The 23,101-nt window shown below is 43.8% G+C and overlaps 1 protein-coding gene across 1 annotated transcript in view; it reads right to left on the bottom strand.

Moving 5' to 3' along the window:
- Positions 1 to 23,101, bottom strand: part of ERBB4 (erb-b2 receptor tyrosine kinase 4) — a gene marked incomplete at its 5' end in the record, with an annotated part of 660,937 nt that overhangs the window by 517,423 nt on the left and 120,413 nt on the right. The window contains one exon of the mRNA XM_054971602.1: positions 4,928 to 5,114. Coding sequence (XP_054827577.1) covers positions 4,928 to 5,114 — 187 coding nt within the window. The remainder of the gene's footprint in view (positions 1 to 4,927; positions 5,115 to 23,101) is intronic.

Here is a 23,101-nt window from a genome sequence, read left to right as displayed (position 1 = left end):
AATTTTAATGCATAAAATGAACATTTGGGAGGATTTTTCCCCATTTTCCTTATTGTGGAGTTGGTGCATACATGTCTACACTTTCTAAAAAGAAGACAATACACCTTAAATAAAGAACACATATAGAGAATGCATATTGAAAAGATTAATCTTATGTACTAACAGCCTAGTAGCCCTGATCTGAGGATACTTAAATCCAGAGACTGGAGCCATGAATGGACAAGACAGTTCTTCCTACCTACCTGAAAAATGCACCAGGTTTGCAGAAAAATCTGAAAGCTAAAACTGTTGTTTGTTTGTTGTTGTTGTTGTTATTGGAGGTGTTTGAAAAAACTCCAAATGAAACAAGGAGACCCTGTAGCTTTAACCAGAAGCCCTCAGTGACTGTTGCTGTACCATTCTATCAACAGAATGTTGTTCAATTTCTGATTTTAAAAGAATTAAAATTCCCCTGAGATGAGTGTGTGAGGTGAAATGAATATCATGATAGCCAAGCCTAGAGAGAGTTCTGGAACCCACCAGCTTGCTAGCCATTTTTCAGCTGTGGGGATGGGCTCTGCTGCCTCCAATGCTGGCAGCAGGGAGAAGCTTTCAACACGGACAATGCTGACATGCTAAGTCCATGGTAATTTTGGTCCTTTTCCTTATATAAATGGCTGTAGGTAGAAGCCAGGTTTATCTGACCACCAGCTGTTAGTCAGCATCTTTCTTCACAAGAGAAGCCAGGCTGACTAACATTTTTTTTTCCATGCTGGCTTCCTCTCCTGTCTTCACATCGCTGAAACATTACTAAAATTTATGGAGATAAGTGTTCATTGCTCCTGGAATTTCAGGAGGCTTTGGAGTCTTTGGGGGTATTCCTGAGCTGACACCAAGCAGCTTGTTTTAGGTATACTGTTTGGGTCAGGTATACCCAAATGCACACCCCTCATCCCTGACAAACAGTAGGAATTACGGGGGCAGGGAGGGGAGTTTAAAATGCAGAACAGAACACCAAATTAAAATGTTGAGACAATTCCTTGCTAGTAAAGGGTGATTTGATATCAACCCATGCAAACGTGCTACCTCCTAAAGCCAAGGGAATTTATTTTTTTATTAAAATGCTACTTATTTTGCATGCATAACTTATAGAAAGTGATCTTTGCTGTGATGTTCATCTTCAGTTGCAAGAAAATATGGGATGTCTCCTAAGTGAATATAGTATTAGCATACTATACACATTCCTGATGTCCTTCACTCAAAAAGATAAATGCTATGACAGAGATCTGCTATCAGATGTCCTCCACCTAAGGAACAATTCATGGGAGCATGGCAGCAAGCTCCTTCCATTGCAAAGAGGACTGAATGCTCTCACTTCATGGCAGATACCAAAGGGTTTCTCACTGGACCATTTCTAATAAAAGAACGGGGAAGATCATACACATGTGGATGTGGTAGTACCAGACCTTACAATATGTTTCATAGATTATCTTCAAGACACAATCAACAATGTCAACAGAGGCCAACTGACTCCAACTCAACTGAGCATGGCCAAAGTTACTCAAACACCCGAAAGCTTTTGATAACCTACAGAGTGACTTTCAGTCATCTAATTGAAGAGCATTCACTGAATATCTGAGTTAAAGCTCCATAAATGTGTATATTAATACATTGCAGTTTTGAATACAATAGCATGCTTCTTTAATTTTTAATGTCACAATAGGGACTATCTTAGAAGACTCATTCCCTCTTGTGGAAGACTGAAGGGGGATGTCCATTTGGCACCAAAGAGGTCAAATCAGTTGAACATGCAGTTTTATTGTCGCTTTTATCAAGAAGTTCATTTAAATATAATTTCCCCTCTGTTTAAGAATTATCCTGGATGTTCTGACATTGATATTTTAAAGAAGCTTTTAATGGGTGTTAACCAACAGGTTACTTTTAGCTGCGCTAAAGTTTTTTCTGCTACCTGTAGAATCCATTGTGCAATTTTATGTATGGATTTTAAATCTTAACTATCAGTCATTGGTCGGCCCAATTGTTGACATTATTATTTTATAGCTTGCTTCTGATTTGTACTGGTTGAAGGCCAAATAAATAAATCAATTGATTGACTGGATCGGAAATGCAAAATGGCATTCACCATCAGCAGATTTCTTAAGTACTTATATTATTAACAATAATATAATATCATCATTAACAACAGTTCATTTATATACTGTTCTTCCAGAAAGATTAGTACCCACCAGAAAATGGAATTCTGTCCTCAAGTCTCAGGGCCAAGCTACACATGACGAATGACATTTGAACGGCAAGTGGATTGAGTGGAGGGCAAGTGAACAGGGAGAAATACACTTGCTGTTCAAGTGTCATTCGTCACTTGTAGCTTGGCCCATAGTTGACTTTTATAGTGACCTCAGTGGGGTTTTCATAGCAAGAGACTAACACTGGTGGATTGCCATTGCCTGCCTCTGCAACTCTGGTCTTCGTTCAAGGTCTCCCGTTCAATTACTAACCATGTCTGACCGTGCTTAGCTTCTGAGATTTGATAAGATCAGGCTCTCCTGGGCTATCCAGATCAGGACCGCCGAGGGTAGTGAACAAAGTCAATGTCCTTATTCCCACAATACAGCTGGGGAGCTGGGTCTGAGAGCAGTGGCTCACCCAAGGACCTGGTGAGTTCATATCAGTAGTGAGATATGAACAAGCATTGGGCTGCATCGTAGCCCAATTACTAACCTACTACCCTATACTAGTGCTCAATTAATTTGTTTTTTAATGTGTGGCCAAATTTACCAGGGGTGCCTTTTAAGTTCATGAAAAAATCAGCCAATTTCGAAGCCATAAGAAGAAGCTAACATTTTGTGTGATTGAGTTACAAAAAATTACATAATGGAACCAAACCCAATAACAATATTTTATGTCATAACTTCTCCCCCCATAATATTTTTTAAACATTGGCGTAGTATCACAAGTTAATGCCCCATCTAAATTACATGGAAATGAAAGATGAGAATGATAATTTAACTAGTTTGCTGCTCTGACTATGAGTGACAGAGGCATCAGCAAAGACATATTTTTTTTCTAGACCTTTCAGAGCTACCACTAGACCCAGGTAGCTATAGAGTTATGGAAGATATAAGAGTCTACTGAGTATGAATTGGAGCATCCAGCATTTTCCCATCATACAATATATTCTTGTAGTTAGATACGCATGAAACTAGGGTGTTCAGAGAACTATAATATACAATTAATTTCTTCGAAAATATGCATTCAAGAAACTTGATTTGAGATTTCGTCCTTGTCAGTGTTTACCATGGAGTCCACTGTGGAATTGACCTTTCTGAACAGCCCAGTTCTACTGGACACCCCCCACATACACACCACACTGTTCCTCCCACTAGTTTGATGGAGGGAGGGGAACCTGGGCTGTCCAAGCCCTCCAGATTTACAAAACCAACTCCTGCAGCATTCATTCACCTTCCACTGATGAAGAATCGAAAAATAATCTGTTAATATAAGAACTACCATGTTTTTTCCTCTCCTCTCATCCTTTTACAGGAACCATTTTTCATTAGAAAGACATTCACTTCTCAATTTGCAGTTGGAGGAAGCCGTTGTCTCACCTGCTTCTCAAAAGGCTGAAGGTACAACCTCATACCAGTTCCACCAATGCCTATTAAATCTGCAGGGTGTACAAAACATATGTAGACAAAGGGCCTTAAGACAATGGGCCTGGAACGTTGCGTTTCTCCCCACTCAACAATCTGTTTTCAACTTTCAGCCTGATATTCTGAAAAACTTGAAATCTTATACATCGTTTCCAGTTGTTTTAGTTGGTCTTAATCAAAGGAATTAGGTGGTTTGGGGATCTGGTTTGGACCAACATAGCTACCTGGAACTGCCGTCACAAGTTCACATTTACATTTTTTTAAAATCTGAAAATGGTATAAAAATAGCTTCAGGAGTGACTAAAAGTGTTTCAAAATGTTTCAAGCTTTCAAAATATGGACAGAAACATTTATAGAGAGGGGTTTAGTGGTCATGCCAAGAGTCCTTCAGCAGAATACAGTATAGAGCTCCGTCTACACAGCTATCCATCTCTTCTAACTTCTGCTAACTCCAGCAGACATCTCACACCCCAATCCAAAGCACAACCGATCCCATCTGAGATCCATTCTCTTGAAGAGAACAGATTTTCAAGCCTAGGATACAGGATATGCGAGGACCTTTATCTTATGTAGCTCTGGAGGCTTCAGAGCACAGCTGTGCCATTTTACACAAGTGGTGCACACAGCACAGAAATGGAAGCTTTACTGGTATTGTATATTGAGATTAACAGCTCTTTATTATGATAAACATCTTTATTGAAAACTGGAAGCAGACAGACTGAAGCCTCAGGCTCCACAGTAACTAATTTATACTTGTAGAAACAACTTGTACAACAACCAATATAATGTAAGCAGCTAGAATCCTTCGTTTGCATGAACTATATATAAGTATCTATTTTTCAGCACAGTGATTGGCTACAAGGCAACAGCTCTCATTGGCCGTGCCAGCACCCAAACACCAATAGCTTTGTAGGCCATAGGAGCCTTCGCTCTACTCAAGCAATACATAACAACTGGTATCACAGCTGCTTACAGCTGGGTATGGGTTTTTTCCCCAGGATCAGTAATATTCAGTTGTCTAGGCACAAAGTAAATTTGCCACCCTTCTTACAGGCAGCTTTGCCTTCAACTGCAGAACAACAAAATGCAACCAATGAAACCTTCCCCATTTCTGCATTTTCATTCCAAGGAAGGTGTCATCTTGTACTTGTACTTTGATAGTCTATATAAAATTTTCGAATAGTACTAAAATTCTTCTCTGTAACTTTTCTTGCAACCATCAAGCTCACTGGTTGGTAGGATTGACCAAGTGTTTATAATGAAGAGTTTTCCCTTACCTGTCAGGTTCTTCAGTCCAAGACGCCGGAGTCCAAAACTCCCATCCTTTTTGTAATTAAGGAAGATGGCCAAAGCATAGTGATCCTCGTAGAGTTTCGTTCCACGAATGATGCGGAGATTCTCCAATGGAAGGTACTCAAACTGATTCAAAGCGACCAAGACGTAGCCTGTGACTTCTCGGATTGACTGCAAGAGACAAAAAGTAGGTTGCTTTAATGAGTTGTCTTGACTGAATAATCACAGGGTAGCAGCATTGCCTTGCACTCCTGTATTATTCAAGGATTCAGGATTGTATGTCCAAGTATGACACATACATACAACTTGCATACATAAATCCTACACAGCCTGCTCTATGATACAGGGGGGTTATATTTTATTTCAGGCAGTTAAAAATACCAAGTCAAGTCCTATGATGGATGTGGCCTTAAAATCTCATTTTTTTAAAGAATAAACTGACCTGTATTTTACACATCATTCAAAAAAATGTCAGTCCTACAGATGTGCAATACAGAGCAACTGACAGTGACGACTCCAAGGCAAGTAGATAAATCTTTGTATGCTAATCTCTATCAGCTGCGAAGGCTGAGCTCCACCATGATGCCCATAAGCCAATTAAGAGGGCACCTCAGTGGTCTAACTCCAAGTCCTGCTCATGTTACCATTTCATTCTATTCCATTCTATCTTCACCGATTTTTCTTCCATCAAGAGCTTCACACCACACAGAGATGCCATTTATACCCCACTTTTTGATCACAAAGCATCTCTACAATGTTTCATGAAACAGAAAAAAGTTATATGAAAAATGCTAAAATGCACGGCAATACAGAAATAGAAAGCAACATATGACATTCATGGTGCAATCCGACACAGAGTTACCCCAGTCTAACTCCAACGAGTTGAAAGGGCTTAGACTGGAGTAATTCTGTGTAGGATTGCACTCTCAGTCACTGAAAGCTTGAACTGTAGGATTTGAGTCCAGTGGGACCTTAGAGACCAACAAGATTTTCAGGGTATGAGCTTGCGAGAGTCAGAGCTCCCTTCTTCAGATACGAGTAGATCCCTGAGCCTTTATATCCCAGGCAAAGGTGGGTGGGGTGTTATAAGGGAGGGCATCAGGAGGTCAAGGTAAATGCAGCTTGATTAGAGCAGAAATTAGCATCTGTAGTGAGACAGGAATCCTAAATCTCTGCCTAACCCTGCTGTTCTACTGCAGACCAACACAGCTATCCTCCTAAACTATCCTCATGAAAGCTTGAAAAAAGCCTTATGGAAAAGCCCTCCTGATGAGCCAGAAGAGCAGATGGCGGCTATTATGTTGCTATGATACTACACAATCCTTGAAGAAGTATTTCTTATTATTGCTTTTTAATGGTTGGTATCCGTCCTTAAGATAGACTGGTCGGAATACTCAAGTAAATAAACAATGATTGGCTGCCAAGAGCTTCAACCCCAGATGGATGATGCTAAATCTTTGGACTGCAGGGTTGTTAGTTCAGACTTCCTTGCCGCTTTCTAAACCCTGGATGCTCTGGTGATGTTTCCATCAGCCCTTCTGAAACTCCTTGAAATGCACTGCATCTGAACCTCTTTGAGCCGGTGTCCAGAAGCTTGGCCTATGCACGTCTCACTGGCCATGCCACCAACTAGACATGTTCAGCCCTGCACCTTGGGATGAGATGCACAGATCTCCATTCTTCCAGGAAAAAAGAGTTTGTAAAGTCTGCAACCAGCCTCATGGAAATCACTGCCTTATCTTCTTTCATATCTGAGCTTCTGGGCCAGCTGCTGCCTTCACACCTTGCTTATGAACTTCCTGCAAGGCAAGTTCTCCTCCGCTTGGGAGGGGCACAGTAGGGAGGAGCCACCAACACACCACTGGGCCTCAGCTTGCTCCTAGCTAGCAGCAGCACTGGAGGAGGCAACAGCCTTAGCACGGGGCCTGTTGCTGCCCCTCCCAGACCCTTGCCAGCAGCAGCCATGCCTGAGATAAGCCTCTAAGACATGCAACTGGGGCTTGGCCATATCCCAGCCACCAGTGGAATGGCAGAAAGTGACAAGTGTAGCTTACAATCCTTGTTAGCTTCCAGGCCTTCACTCCTTCCAGCTTAATCCATGCCAAGCTCCTGTGTGATTCTGCTACCTGTCCCCCTCACACAGGGCTCAGCTTCTTCCTATGCATGCAATTCAATTTAATTCATTCAATTTCTAACCCACCCTCTCCACGAGCAGATTCACGGTGGGCAACATCCAAGTATAAATACAATTAAAACCACAATAAAATCATAGCAATCATAAATGCAATTTTATTTATGCCATTTATACTCTGCCTTTCTCACAGAGACTCAAGGCAGATTACACAGTATGAGATTTGCACAATCTGTATCAAGTATGTTTCAATATAGCATCAAGGACATTTCCACAAACAATGTCATAGGGTAAACAGACACAAGTTTAAAAGACATAGCATTAGCAAGAATCCAATACAAAGTAGAAAAATACTGAAACAGAACATAACCAATTCTAGGACTGATATTAGACAAATGGAGCACAGGTGGTACATAGGAGCACATATTTAGAGCAACAGATTGTACATAAGGCAACATAGTGGTAGACTGGAAATGCTCAGTCTATATTCCAATCCTCCAAAAGGGGATGCCAAGGAGTGCAGCAACTATTGGACAATCACGTTAATTCCCCATGCAAGCAAAGTGATGCTCAACATTTTACAGCAAAGACTCTTACCATATATGGAACAAGAAATGCCAGATGTTCAAGCTGGATTCAGAAAAGGAAGAGGCACCAGAGATCACATTGCAAATTTACGATGGCTAATGGAACATACCAGGAAATTTCAGAAGAAAATCAGCCTGTGTTTTATAGATTACAGCAAAGCTTTTGACTGTGTAGATCATGAAAAGCTATGGAGAGTCTTAAAAGAAATGGGGGTGCCACCCACAACATCTGATAGTTTTGATGCGCAACCTGTACTTTAGGCAAGAGGCTACTGTCAGAACAGAATATGGGGAAACAATGGTTTCCAGTTGGCAAAGGTGTCAGACAAGGATGCATATTATCTCCCTACCTGTCCAACCTCTATGCAGAGTATATCATAAGGAAAGCTGGATTAGATCTAGAAGAAGGTGGACTGAAAATTGGTGGGAAGAACATTAACAATTTGAGATATGCAGATGACACCACATTACTAGCAGAAAATAGTGAAGACTACTGATGAAGGTTAAAGGAGAAAGTGCCAAAACAGGATTACAACTGAACATCAAGAAGACAAAAGGAATTCTCCTTAGAAGCTAAAATAACAAGACTAAAGCTATCGTACTTTGGTCACATCATGAGAAGACAAGATTATCTGGAAAAGTCAATAATGCTAGGAAAAGTGGAAGGCAGCAGGAAAAGAGGAAGACCTAAAATGAGATGGCTTCACTCAATAAAAGAAGCCACATCCTTCAGTTTGCAGGATCTGAGCAAGTCTATTAAAGATAGAATGTTTTGGAGGTCTTCCATTCATAGGGCACCCATAGATCAGAGACGACTTGATGTCACATAACATGCACACACAGGGGCCACCACAGAGAAAGGCCGTGTACGGGCTGCTGTTGATTTCACCTGTGTGCAGCCTGGCACATGCAGGAGACCCTGTTCAGATAAGCAAAGCTGCCGTGGAGGAACAGTTTACAGTTTCCAAGATGGCAGTCCATATCCATATCATTCACCCCTACTGATAGTGCACTCGGGAGAAGGGAGGGAAGGAGGAAGCAACCATCTGGTCAGATTGATTCATATGGGGGGCCCTATACAGCCCCCACCATAGGTGGAAGACATTTAACTGGTTGGAGTGGCAAGATACTTTGAACCACATTTTGCTTCCTGGAAACATTGGGTTGTACACTGTTGGAAACAAGATGCAGTATTAAAGGAATTCAGCAGAGCTCTCCCTGTGGCCTTCTGAGGAGGGAGATGGGATGCAGCTTTGCTCAAGATCCGTAACAGTCTCTGCTGCAACCGATTTTATCAGAAGATGCAGGTAAGAAAATCAAAGCTGCTGATTTTGGTTTGGATCTCAGCCCTCTTTAATTCACAGCGCTCAAAAAGGATCATGGGAATTACCAAGGGCCCTCCCCTTCCAGCTCTGCTATTAGAAGAAGTAAAACCATGTGCTGCCTCTCTCAAATATCCTGTTGCCAGAAGTCAATGGAGTGACATCTGAACTGAAAGATGCTTAGCTCTGCTCCAAGTGACAATTCAAACAAAAGGTGGCGACCGACAACTAATGCTCTTTATGATAAAGCTTCATCCATTTATAAGCTCGGAATCTGTGAGCTGCAGCAATGACTTCTGCCCTGCCTGTCAGAACCAGCTCGGCTTGTACTTGACTAAGGCTACAAAGATAGGCACTGAGCCATCTGTTCACTCTGCTGCTTCCAGCATTTCTCTTCCAGCCGAAGAATCTCTGTCTAGATCAGGCTAAAAAGTGGGGGTAAAGTGAGGGAGAGAGGGAACTCCAAATGCACAGAGATCTTTCCCTTGAGAATGTGGCCTTGGCTATGTTTCTAAGCAGCTGTGTTTGCATCTACAAGGATAATAAGCCGATCCTTGAACCTGTGAGAGAGGCGGTTCAGTGGTGATTTTGGAAGGGGGAGAGAATGTAACACCTTTCTTTGAACAAAGCATAGTGTTGCCAGTTAGTCAAAGTATATCTCTTGTATACTAGAAGCTCCTGAGAAGAAAATATCGCTGGCAGTCTTGACAAGTAGATGGCAGCAGGCCATAGAGATATAAGTGCATCTACAAAATTCACTAGCCTACTAAAGAATGCACACGCCTGCCTGCTTATGTGGAACTGTTAACTTAGAGTCTCTCTAGTCTCTCTACATGAGATGAATTACACGAGGACGCTCAAGTGAAGGGAGACTCAATGTTAGCCGGGAAACTGAATTTTAAGACAAATCTGAAGGCTCTGTCAGTTTCACCTATCTAGAGCCCGCAAAGATCACTCCTCAGAGGGTTTATTTTCTCTTCACCTCCTCAAAGGGGACATGAAATTGACAGAGCATTCAGGGAGGCAAAGATGAAATAAACAAACCCTCTAAGGAGCAATCTTTGCCTGCTCTGTAGAGAAAGGTGAAATTCAAACTACGCTTCCCGGCTAACATTGCATCTCCCTACACTTGTGCATCCTCGTGTAATTCATTTCGTGTAGAGAGACTTTTAGGGCGCCCCTGCACAGGCCTGCAGTTATACCACTTATAATTACTTAGCAGTTTGCAGAACAAAGTATTTCACATTCATTATCTCATGACCTTTCCCACAACCCTGTAAGGCAGGTGAGGATTATCACCCCCACCTTTCAGATGGGTAACTAAGAGCCAAGGTACAAGTGACTTTTTTCATGTGGAGAACACTTGATCGTTTCCTGGGAACTGAAGTCCCAGGGTCCTTCCCCTCTCTGTTAGAATCGCTGCCTGAAGAGCCAGAGAAAGCCGGCTGCAGCAGCAGCTTTTGCAAATCCAGAGCAGCTCCCCGGGAACAAGACGCCCAGGGAGAAAGCTACAGCTGCCCACCCCCAAAGATCGTTGAGAGCAGGCTTGTGACTGGAGGAACCCTAAACATACCACTCGGTTTATTGTCTACAGCCAAGCCTTACGTTACAACCGTATCTGCTCCAATGCTCTCGACCGAGACTCACACTTAAGAGATTTACAACAAGCATTTTTGAGACTACAGTACCCACCAAATGAAGTGAAGAAACAAATCAACAGGGCCAGACTAGTACCCAGAAACAGTCTGCTCCAGGACATACCTAAAGGAACTAACAACAGAACACCACTGGTGGTCACCTATAGCTCCCAGCTCAAACCCATCCAACGTATCATCAGGGAGCTACAACCCATCCTGGAAAATGATACCTCTCTCTCAGAAGCCCTGGGTGGAAGACCTTTCCTTGCCTACAGACAGCCCCCCAACCTTAAACAACTTCTCACTTACAATCATGAATCGGCCAGCAGAGTCACCAGCACAGGTACCAGGCCCTGCAACAGACCCAGATGCCAGCGCTGCCCCTATATCTACCCAGGGAATACAATTACAGGACCCAATGGCAACAACTACACTGTCTCTGGCTCTTACAGCTGCTCATCCTCCAATCTGATATATGCCCTCATGTGCCAACAATGTCCTTCTGCTCTGTACATTGGACAAACTAGCCAACCTCTACGCAAAAGAATAAATGGACACAAATCTGACATTAGAAATGGAAACGTCCAAAAACCAGTGGGAGAACACTTCAGTCTACCAGGACATTCCATCAAAGACTTAAAGGTCGCTGTGGTTCAACAGAAACCTTTCAAAAACAAAATCCAACGGGAGGCTGCTGAACTGGAATTCATATGCAAATTTGACTCTGTCAAGCTGGGACTGAATAGGGACTATGAATGGTTATCACATTATCACAGGTAACAGATTTCCTTTACAGCGGCGTGGTCTGGGGGAGCCCAGTGGCGCCTGGTATGGGCTTTTGGGGACCACAGTTCTCTTTGTCAGATGCATCTGGCAGGGAGAGCTGTGGTTATCGAAGGCTTATACTACATAGGAATTGGATGCTTTTACTGCTGCAAACTAACACGGCAAACTGACTCCACACCAAAAGGAGATGTTTACATTTACTAGCAAAGGAATGTTTTGGTTGCCTCCCCGCTAATTGCATCTTGTCCCCTTCTGATATATGTCCCCTTCTCTCCCTTCTCCCTCCTCCTCTTCTGTATTTGACCAGTTTGTATCATGCATCTGACGAAGAGACCTAGATTCTCGAAAGCTTATGCTACAATAAAATTGGTTAGTCTTAAAGGTGCTACTGGACTCTTTTTGATCTGGCTCTTCAGGCAGCGATTCTAACAGAGAGGGGTAGGACACTGGGACTTCAGTTCCCAGGAAAACTTGCGAAAATGATTAAGTGTTCTATGCGTGAAAAAAGTCACTTGTAGCTTGACTCCATGGCTTGTAGCTTGACTCCATGGCTTGTAGCTTGACTCCATGGCTCATTGGTGGAGCATCTACTTGGCATGCAGAAGGTCCCAGGTTCCATCCCCGGCAGCTCCAGCTAAAAAGCTCAGGTTGCAGGTGATGTGAAGGACCTCTGCCTGAGACCCTGGAGAGCCACTACCAGTATGAGTAGACAAGACTAACCTTGATAGGCCAAGGGTCTCATTCAGTAAAAGGCAGTTTCATGTGTGTTCATATAGCAAGAAGCTGCCTGAGTTCAGCTAGCAATTTCAGGGCAGAGGTAAGACGAGCACCAAAGATTTCCTTGTTTCTATACAAACTCTAAGGGTTAAACTGGATATTATTTGGTTCACCAATCTTCAGTTTTTTTTTTAAGTTAAAATTGTCCGCAAGTGGACCTGAATTAGAACTGGCCCACATCTCTGTAGAGCGTGTAGGGCTCTTTCCTCCTGTGTTTGGTGGAGAGTGCTGTCAAGTATGGTGAACCCTGTTGGGGCTTTCATGGCAAGAGACAAACGGAGTTGGATTGCCTTTGCCTGCCTCTGCAACCTTGGTCTTTGTTGGAGGTCTCCCATCCAATTACTAACCAAGGCCAGCCCTGCTTAGCTTCTGAGATCGGACAAGATCGGATTCACCTGAGCTATCCAGGTCAGGATCTTTCCACCTATACTACATTTCAAGTCTAAATTCCATTTTGAAATAAATGGTGTGCGGGGAAATCATCAGGAAAATGCTGTGAAGAAGACATACATGCACATATGATTTTAGATCACTTTTACCCAATAATGTGGACACACTCAGATTCCACCCCATCCATCTGCTTCTATTTTTTAAAAAAGCCTTAATAAAATCCTGATCATGGATTTCCTATCCAGAAACTCTGCTATGCTAAATCACACTTTTTCATCCAGGTAACAAATACTTAAAATGCAGAAAGGAAAAGCCAGATAAAAAAGGAGTAGAATCACCCCCTGCATACGTCGGAATTAATATCTTCTAAGAAAGTGATAGAAACCAAAAATATTCGTAAGCATTTTCTGCAACTGCTTGGGCATGATACATCCCAGGTAAAGATGGAGGCCTTAAGGCCAGCTAGTGCAGTCAATTCTTAGGGTCATTCTTCAGGTTGGGTATCTATAAATGTAAAGTACAGCACACACAGATTCCTGCGTAGTAGCTCTGAAAATACATGAAAGAGGAAATAAATCTGAACATCAAAGTTAGCTAGCAGATCAAAGAGGAATTTGTTAACATGCACAGAATAACTTTTAGGTCTAACAGAGTGCTAGATCTGTATAAGACCCTCTTGACTTCAGAAGCTGTAAACTTTAAAAATCTCGACAGCCTGACCTTGTTTTCACTGAGGTAGCAAGCCTTCTATGTCTGCATTGTTCCACTTCTGAGGGCAGTTGGAGGTTCAAAGGACTGAATTCTTCTCCATATAAGAATCCCCTGCTAATGGAAAACTAGAATGTCAGGGATAATGCTAAACAGGAATCCTTCTCCCTGATATCTACATTTCTACGAGAGGAGGACTTTTTGTTCTGGCATGAAATCCCCTCCCGCAAACTGAAGTGGTGAAGCCAGGCACGTTTATCATCATTGAGAATGTGGCATTGGTCTATATGTGAAAAACCTACCGACATTTCTGCCACATGGGCATCTGGTGAATAAACTGAACCAAGAGCCAGTGGGGTTCAGTGTCTAGAGTGATGGACTAGCACTTGGGAAACCAAAGTTCAAACCACTCTGTCATAAACACTTTGGTTTATGCTCTCCCCGCCAAATCTATCTGACAGGGTTGATGCAAAGACAAAATAGTGGAGGGCAGAATGCTGCACGCTACTCTGAACTCCTAAAGAGCATGAATTTTAATTGACCTATTCTGGTTCTGTGCTCAGCCCTACTTCTGCATAGCTCGTTGTAAATACATGGTCCTATGACTGTATAGCTTAACGATTGCAAACTGGTGGGTTATTGATGATATCACATTCTACAGTTAAGAAGTATTAGAACCCAAATCACGTTCTTTTGAAATTACATTCTACAGTCCTTATTCAGAAATGACGTTGAAGCATCCTTAGATGAGGACCCAGTTGCTGGAGTATCTACATTTTCTTAGCAACATCCAATTGCCTGTTTAGATCTGCTTGTTATCAGCTATTGATTGCTGGGCACTGGATCTGTTGTTAGGCAGCCATCCAGATCTTGCATATTGTACCATGTGTTGGAAATGCCCTTGTTTAACACAAGCAGAGTCATTTCCCTGCAGACTCCTCTGGTGGCTTCTGTGGATATCTTTTAAAGGACACTGAAACTACAGCAGGTAGAAAGTAGTTGGAGCGTTAATTTGCCTATTTGTGGATTAACCTGGCCATCAGCGAAAACGATCCAGCTCTTCATCTGAACCGCTTGGCTTTTTGTATTTTGAATATGTGCCTGCCTGGTGGATAGGGATACCAGATGGCTTCAAGGAAATACTAGAGACACTTGATAAAAATTTGTCAACAATGCGAGGACCACACAGCTCGGCAAGGCAATCCACTGAGAAGGCAGAGAAAGAGGCAGGACACGAAGTGCCACTGCTGCGGTGTGTGTTTCACATCACACCAATGTCGGCAGGCAGATTCCCAGCCAGATAGCGGTGGTCTAGTGATTTTGGGGTCCTGGGTACAAGTTAAAGATGTGCCCCATGCCTCCTTTAGTAACACCCAACTCTTAAGTTTTAAACTACCTCATAGGGTTTTTGTGACGATAAAATGGATTAGGGGAAAATGTTGTAAGCTGCTTTAGGTCCCCATTGAGGAGAACATTGAGGTATAAATAAAGTAAACAAATATTTACACCATCAAGGCACATAAGCCAAAGCAACCCCGCCCACCTCACGCTCACTGCCTCTGGAGTCAGGGTGGCAGGAAAAAGGTGCTGTCACTGATTGCCGAGGGAGGGAGGGAGGTAAGGGGAGAAATGCAAGACTAGTTCTCTGGGGCAAAACAAACTCTGAAGTGATTTTGGGAACCACTGCACTGATTTTGGAACAGTGGCAACTCCCTCCCCCACCCCCACCCCCACACACATACCACTGTCTGGTCAGCCAAGAATGTCGCCATGGGTGGGCTGACTGCTATAGGGCTGACTGTGAGGGGAACCTAAGTTTTTCCTCATATTAACTCCCAGCACTTGCTTGAACTGCGGCCAGCTAAAGTTTGCCTTCCATCATGGCCCACCCTCCATAGCCAAGCCCCGGGGTTCAATTTCCTGGTTTATTTTCCTTTATTTATTTTCTCACTTCCTTTCTATTTTAACATTTTGAGTTCTATCCTCCCCCCAAATTATGTCTGTTTGGAACAACTCTTAATTAGAAAATACCAGGCATTGGTTATGTCTAGTTTTTTCTCAGTTTATTTCCCTGAAACCAAGCACAAATACCAAACCGTCCGGGTCAAAACCAGACATCTGGTAACCCCACCAAAGCTGTCTTGGGAGCAATGCTAATGGATAAGTAGGTTGAACACATATTTTTGCTAGAAAATGTCTTTTAGAAAGTGCTGTATGATGGTGGTCCAGGGTCCAACTTCCTCCCATAACTGGCCTGCTGTTCAGTCCAGTTGCTGCAGATTCTCACAGCCCTTTGTTGTTTTTGAGGCTGGCTATTGGGCACAAGGCAGAAAGAACACATTGGAGCAGGCAGAGATTTAGCCCAGGGACCACCATCCAGCAGCTGTATCCCAAATCCGGGGATGAAACTGCTGCTTCTTTATTGAATAAATACCCAGATCTAACCCTGTATCTTAGAATCATAGGGTTGAAAGGGATCTCCAGGAAATTCACAACTACCTCCCCCCACACACCCTCAGTGACCTTTACTCCATGCCCAGAAGGTGGCAAAACATCATCAGGATCCCTAGCCAAACTGGCCTGGGGAAAATTGCTTCCTGACCCCAAAGTGGCAATGGGCCTTACCCTGGGCATGTAAGAAGGGCCACGAGAACTAAGCACTGATGTAACCCTTCCTGCCCTCCCTCTCATGATCTGCCTAGGTTCAGAGAATCAGCATTGCTGTCAAATGGCCATCTAGCCTCTGCTTAAAAACCTCCAAAGAAGGAGAGCCCACCACCTCCCGAGGAAGCCTGTTCCACTGAGGGGCCACTCTAACTGTCAGGAAGTTCTTCCTAATGTTTAGCCAAAAACTCTTTTGATTGAATTTCAACGTAAGCTTGCTGTTCATTATAAGGAGTTGGCATAAAGGAAGATGGTAAAGCAAATGGCCTGTTCATATACTTCGTTGCTAAATGAGGCCTTCAAAACTGTGAGCAGTGCTAGCTATGAACAGACTTCCCCTTCTCCAGTTCTGAGGATACACTGGCAGCAGAGCTCTTCCAAGTCACATTTCTGCCTAACATTCACAACCTTAACTCATCATTCCAACAGATCAAAAATCAATAATAAAAACAAACCATCTATTCACCGATTCCCGTAAGCATCAAAACCTGTTTTCACTATTAGAACATTTGGATTGCAAAACAAAACCTTATAACAAGCCGATGCATATTCTTAAAGGATTTATATTTCAAATCAAAAAGAGTCCAGTAGCACCTTTAAGACTAACCAATTTTATTTTATTGTAGCATAAGCTTTCGAGAATCAAGTTCTCTTCATCAGATGCATCTGATGAAGAGAACTTGATTCTCGAAAGCTTATGCTACAATAAAATAAAATTGGTTAGTCTTAAAGGTGCTACTGGACTCTTTTTGATTTTGCTACTACAGACTAACACGGCTAACTCCTCTGGATATATTTCAAATCAAATACCAATGTCAGCAATCATTTTCTGAAAGCACAGCACCTTCGTGTTTTGCGTAAGTTATTTTCTGAAGTTTGCTTTTGACATTGTTTTCTGGTGCTAGAAAGTGACGACTGACTCAGCTGGCCTATACTGGCCCTGCACTGCTTCATGAGGCTGCTTAGCACATCGTGCCATGAAATGGAGTCTAGACCTAGAAACATGAAATTTGGGGAGAACGTTCCTTTCATGATGTAGAGGCTCACTAAGAAGCAATTTTAGGAAATTCACCCCCTAAGGGGGTAAAAAGGGGTAAAATGTGTTTTCCCATAGGGATACAGCTTTCCAGTGTGGCTGGCAGGCTTCTCTTTCCCCCACCCCTGCGAACTGCCAACTCAGCCACTCTGCACTGAGGTCATTTGCATATGCTGCCTGATTGGTCATCACCCCAACATTCTAAATAGTAAGAAGTTGATGTTAGGAGTCATTGAATGTGTTCCGAGGTAAAAATACACCTCCCAGTCTTCCCCTCTAGGGTTGCCAATCTCCCTGTGGGGCCTGACTTTCCTGTGTGGCTGGGAAGCTGATGGGTCAGCTGTGGAACTGTGTGTTCTGAGATAAAAATCAGGTAAAGGAAACTGCAGACAGCTGAAGAAAGACAGTACAAGACTCCTGAAAAGGGATTTTATATAAAAGTCAGTATGGCAACTGAGTTTTTAAATGTTCATGGGGAGATGTTGCACGACCTTTCTAGGGGCCATTTCAATGTGAACCTCTCACATGACCCTACCGAAGTGCATACCACACCACCCCTTCCTCAGTCCAACTCCACCTCACACCTCTTGCAGCTATCACCTCTTACTGCCCTCAAGAAGCCTCCTGGCAGATGTTGTGCAAGATATACTGATGTGAAAAGGAGGAAGCAACTCAGAGATGCAGCAAAGAAATATGCACATGGTACTCCTGCAGTGCACCGAGCAGCAGTGGCCAAGTACCAGCAAATCCCAAGTCCAAGGGAAAGGTGACCATCCCTGCAGGCCTGGGCACAGTAGTGACGACCCTAGCAGACCTAACAGCCAAGATATACCCTGATATCACCACTATCACAGAGAAGTCCATTGACTGGCTGTGCAAGTGGACATTCTGCTCCCCAAGAACATCATTCTGCTCCCCAAGAACATCATCATTAATGAAACACAACTTAACTACCTCAAAGGGGCAGAAATGGAGTACAGATCTGTGGCCTCAGTGGTACAAATGGATGATGTGGTCCACTACCCCGTGGAGTTCCTCAACATGCTTAACCCTCCTGGCTTCCCAGCTCACAAGCTTCTCCTCAAAGTAGGGGCTCCAGGGATGCTGCTCTAGAATCTCAACTCACACAGACTCTGCAATGGCACCAGACTGTAAGTGAAAGCCCTCCACAGGAACATCATCGAGGCCACATTGTTCACCGGCAGTGCTTGGGGGGAGTCGGTGTTCATAACCTCTTCGAGTTCAAGAGACTGCAGTTCCCCCTCAAGGTCTGCTTTGCTATGACAGTCAACAATTCCCGGGGGGAAACACTGAAGGTGACAGGAATTGACTTGAGGGAGGACTGCTTCTCACATAGGCAGTTCTACGTGGCCTGCTCCAGAGTGAGCTCACCCAGCAGCCTGATGATCCTAGCACCTGAGGGGAAAACCACCAATGTGGTCTACAAAGAGGTCCTTCAGTAGAAAAAAACCTGGTTGTACATATTTTTCACTTCATTTATTGCACTACAATCTTTTCCTTTTAAAAATCTCTTCAATAAATGTTACATTTTGAAATTAACTTCATCAGTTTTCAGCATTAACACGCTTCGCTTTATTCAAACACCTTTGTGAAGCTTGGGTACTATGCTATTGTACTACAAAACCAACTCAACCCTCCCCCCCATCAAAAATGTTACATACCCATAAATATTACAACTGGATTTAAAGTAGTTAAATCCAGTTAATTACCATAGGGAAGCACGGGTATCAAGGTAGTATTTTAATAAATGAATGAATAAATAAGCTCTGTTCCGTGGAGTGGTAAGACTGAGGCAGGAGCCGCCTTATAGTTTTCTCATTGTAGTTTTCCGATTTCTCAAATTCAGACCTCACATCAAACCCTAATTTAGAGCCAAAACACACGTTAAGAAATACCTAGGTTCAGCACGTGTTCTCTTACCTCAAGGTTTGCCGGGATCTGTAGGCGTCCTGGAAGCTTAAAGTTTAGCATTTACAGAGCAGCAAAAAGGGGAAGGGAAATACAGGTGCCTGTATTTTAAGCTTTAAGCTTCCAGGACGCCTTTAAGTTTCCAGGACGCTTACAGATCCTTTAAGCTTCCAGGACTTTAAGCTTCCAGGACCCCTACAGATCTTTAAGCTTCCAGGACGCCTACTTTAAGCTTCCAGGACGCCTACAGATCCCGGCAAACCTTGAGGTAAGAGAACACGTGCTGAACCTAGGTATTTCTTAACGTGTGCTTTGGCTCTTAGTATGCACTAGACTGAAATTCTCTTGTGGACTGTTTGGGTATCCAGAGTAATGTGTCCCTCCCCTCATTCTATACTGAAAGCCATCTTGAAAGCTGCCTCTCAAAGCCTCTTCTCGTGTTCCCCAGAATGTATTTCTTTCATTTGCTCACCAGTAGAACAGACTAAACAACACACTCCTCTTCACCATGTTACCATATTCTCCAGTTCTTCTAGTTTGTAACAGGCCACAACAGGCTTTTAAACAAATCTGGAGAGCCGCTGAGGATCCATGTCAAAGGCTCTCCCCAAAGCTCCTTCTTTCGGCCACCCGGTCCCATCTCAAATATTGTATAAAAACAAATCCGTTGTCTTGTCCAGTTCCTTGGACCCCCAAAGTGACCAGTCTCCCCTCCCCAGATATTTTTCTTTTCTGTTGTTGGCCCTGTGTGGGTGATTCATTCAGTATGAAGCCCAAAACACCACTAGGAAAGTAAACTTCCCAAACAATGAAAATTGATTTTTTTTTGTTCTTGCTTCCAATGATACAAAGAACCATTAAAAATCTTCACAGAAGTTTCATTAGTGAAAGGCTCAAAAACTCTAAAACCTTAAGTGTAATTAATGCTTCCTGAGTGCTATCAGATGAGAACAGGAAAGGATAAATGTTGTCAATGAGGAACAAACAAGGTGCTTTCCCTTCTGGTCTTTAATTGTTCTCAGTCTAAGACTGAATGATATGGTACGATGTAACAGAGGAAACTTTATCTTCTGTGTAGAACAACAGATCAATGGACAATTAGGGAAGCTGAAGTTCCCCAGGAAATCCACAGGGGGTTCCAAAGATCAATTAAATTAAGGAAGGATAGCCTGGTGGTTAACACACCAAATTAGGCAGGATCAATACCTGGTTCAACTACAAACTTATGGCCCGATTTTGAATGTTTTTCATAATCTTTACTGATCCTGATTGTACATAGCTATAGTTCTGGGCTACAACTGCATCTTACTTTTAACATGACACTACTGCCAAAACTGCCCTGACCTTCATAGCCTAGGTGAGCCTGATCTCATCAGATCTCTAAAGCTATGCAGGGTTGGATTTGGTTAGTAATTGGATGGGAGACCTCCAACAGAGACCAGGGTTGCAGAGGGAGGCACTGGCAAACCACTTCTGTTAGTCTCTTGCCATGAAAAACCTACCAGGGTCACCATGTCAGCTATGACTTGAGGGCACTCTCTACCACACTGCCAAATCCAGCAATCTACATTTGCATGTGCATGCTGGCCTTCCATTATATCTAGGATAACTTACTCTCATAAATATGAAGTATCTGTAATTCGATGGGAGTGAAGAGATACAGCCTGGGGAGCATAATTTTCAGGCGAAGAATGGCATGTGTTGAAAGCATTACTTCCCTATCCACCACTCTCCTGCTGAAAACTGCACCCTTTAAAACTCCTTTTCATTTTAAAAGACTCCTTCGTGTATAACGTGCAACATGTCCCCATTGAAAAACAACTGAAAAATTCATCATTCTGCCTAGCTGAGCAAACGGGTGCTATATATGTCGTAAAATCAACCCTCTATATGTTGAGTGCACATGTGCCTAAATGCAAACAAACATTTCACATGTCCTGTAAAATACAGTAATTGCTCATGACGATAAAGAAATGAACAAACAAATTATTTAGGAGCTTGTTGCGAAACTCGCCAATAGAGTATTCTTGGGTAACTTCAGCAGTCATAAAACGGGGATCTTAAACTTGTTTGGGCATCAGTGGTTTCTGAGATAGACGGTGCAAACATCAGTGGAGTGTGAGCGCAATGATGGGTTTTCAGGGCACAGATCACAAAAAACATGGGAAAGAAGAGATGGGGAGGGCTTTCTTTTGCTCCCCAGGTCCTGATCTGGAAGCAAGTGATACATTGTTATAGCAGTTACCTTGACAGCCGCAGAAAAAAAGCCAATAACCTAAAAATACATCCGCTGTAATTTTAGGTCACGTATACTACAAAAAAACTTTCAGCACATCTAAAAATAACTCTAGAGAGATAATAAATGTTATTTTTAAAAATGTGGTTGGTTAGTCACTCTAAACCAAAGCACAAGGAGCTTTGAAGAGGCAGTGGGTAGCCTTAGATGGTAGCCCAAATCACCACATAGGCCACTTATTTTTATTCTATTTGAATGTTGTAATTCATCTATCAAGCACATTCAAAATAACTATTAAAATAGTTTAAAACAGTAAAAATGCAATTAACAAAATGATTCAAATCCCAAATAAAATAGAAGCTGCAAAGTAGTAACTAGAAAGACCTGAATACCTGTTGTCAGGGCTTGCCGCGGCTGCCGCTGGGCGTGGCACTGGGCGGTCTGCTCCTGACATCACAGGGGGGCCAGGGACTCTGCAGGACCCTGCTCTGTGGAAGGAGGGGCGGTATACCTCACCCAGACTCTCAGTCCACTCGCTGGCCTGCTCAACCTGGCCTGCTTACCCTCTGTGTCCTCCATCTCCTCCTTCCAGAACTCTCCTCCAAGCCTCCATCCTTGCATCCTACTGCTCTCACTCCACATCATCACTCCTCACTCACACCCACCACCGCAGAGCTCTTCCCAGCCACCCTTTATAGGGTTTCCTTTCTCCACCCCACCCTGCTTCCAGGCTTGTTCCCTCTCCTGACTGGGCCCAGCTGTGCATTCCTCCAGGTGTTTCCCTCCAACCACTAATCCCTCCTGGGCCCTTTTGCCATGCTGGCAGGGTGGGGTTGAGTGCGAGCCATCCCCAGCTGAGGGCTCCTTGGCCTTGCTCATGAGGAGCTGCCCCAGCCAGCCCCTGTGCTATTGAGCTTGCCTGGCCTTGCTCACGAGGAGCTGCCCCAGCCAGCCTCTGTGCTATTGGGCTTGCCTGGCCTTGCTCCCGAGGAGCTGCCCCAGCCAGCCTCTGAGCTACTGAGCTTGCCTGGCCCTGCTCACGAGGAGCTGCCTTAGCCAGCTTCTGTGCTGCCTGCTCAGCAATGCTGGGCGGGGTTACCCATCTCCTCCCCCAGAATGCCTGTGGCAGCCCCCCCTGGAGAGGCTTGGCTTCTAGCAACTCCTGAGCCAGGCTGCTGTCTTCTAGCCATGGTGTGGCTCTGGGCTGCAGCGGCGGTGTCCTCTCCCTGCCAGGTAAGGGCTCTGCTTGGGTTGCTGCTGCTGCTGCTGGACCCACCTTCTCCCTGCTGTGTCCCTTTCCCTCCGGCCTGCTTAGCCCCCTCTCTTCCCCCTGGAGGGTGGGGCTGGCTGGTTTCTTCTTGCCCCCTCCACCCCTCTGAGGTACTGGCCTTTTGCCCCTTCCCCATGGAGTAGGTAGGTTCTGGCCCTGGTTGCCGGCTTGGGGGGTGGAGTTGCTGCCACCCTTTTGTCCCCTGCTGTTCCCTCTTGTCAAGTCTGGGGGCTGGGGCTCAGACCCCGGACACCTGCCTCATCATTTCGGCCACAAACGGGGAGCCTATTCATTGGTTGGCCCTTGGTTGGCAATGTCGCACAAATCTTGCGCGAGAAAACACGATCTTCCGCATTTTTAGCATGATGTTCCACGTCGTTGCAAGTGAAAGTAAGCAGTGTGAAAAGGGCCGTTGTCTGTTCATTAATTCGTTTGTGACTTTTCGTCTGTTCATTAATTCGTTTGTGACTTTTCAACAAGCTGCTTCAGCTGTTTCTTCCTAATGGTACAGTATAGTATGATCAAGTTTTTGCACATGTGCATTATCCCACATCCCAGTGGAGTCCTACTCCCCACCCCCTCCAGCTGTGCTGCTGCTCCATTTGACAGGCAATTGTATAAAACAGAAATTAAATCTGTCACAAATCAAATACATCAGTCATTAATACATGCTGTGTTTTTTTTA

The sequence above is a fragment of the Eublepharis macularius genome, chromosome 2 (genome assembly GCF_028583425.1).
Source record: "Eublepharis macularius isolate TG4126 chromosome 2, MPM_Emac_v1.0, whole genome shotgun sequence".
In the NCBI taxonomy this organism is placed as follows: Eukaryota; Metazoa; Chordata; class Lepidosauria; order Squamata; family Eublepharidae; genus Eublepharis; species Eublepharis macularius.
This window is presented reverse-complemented; position numbering and strand designations above follow the sequence as displayed.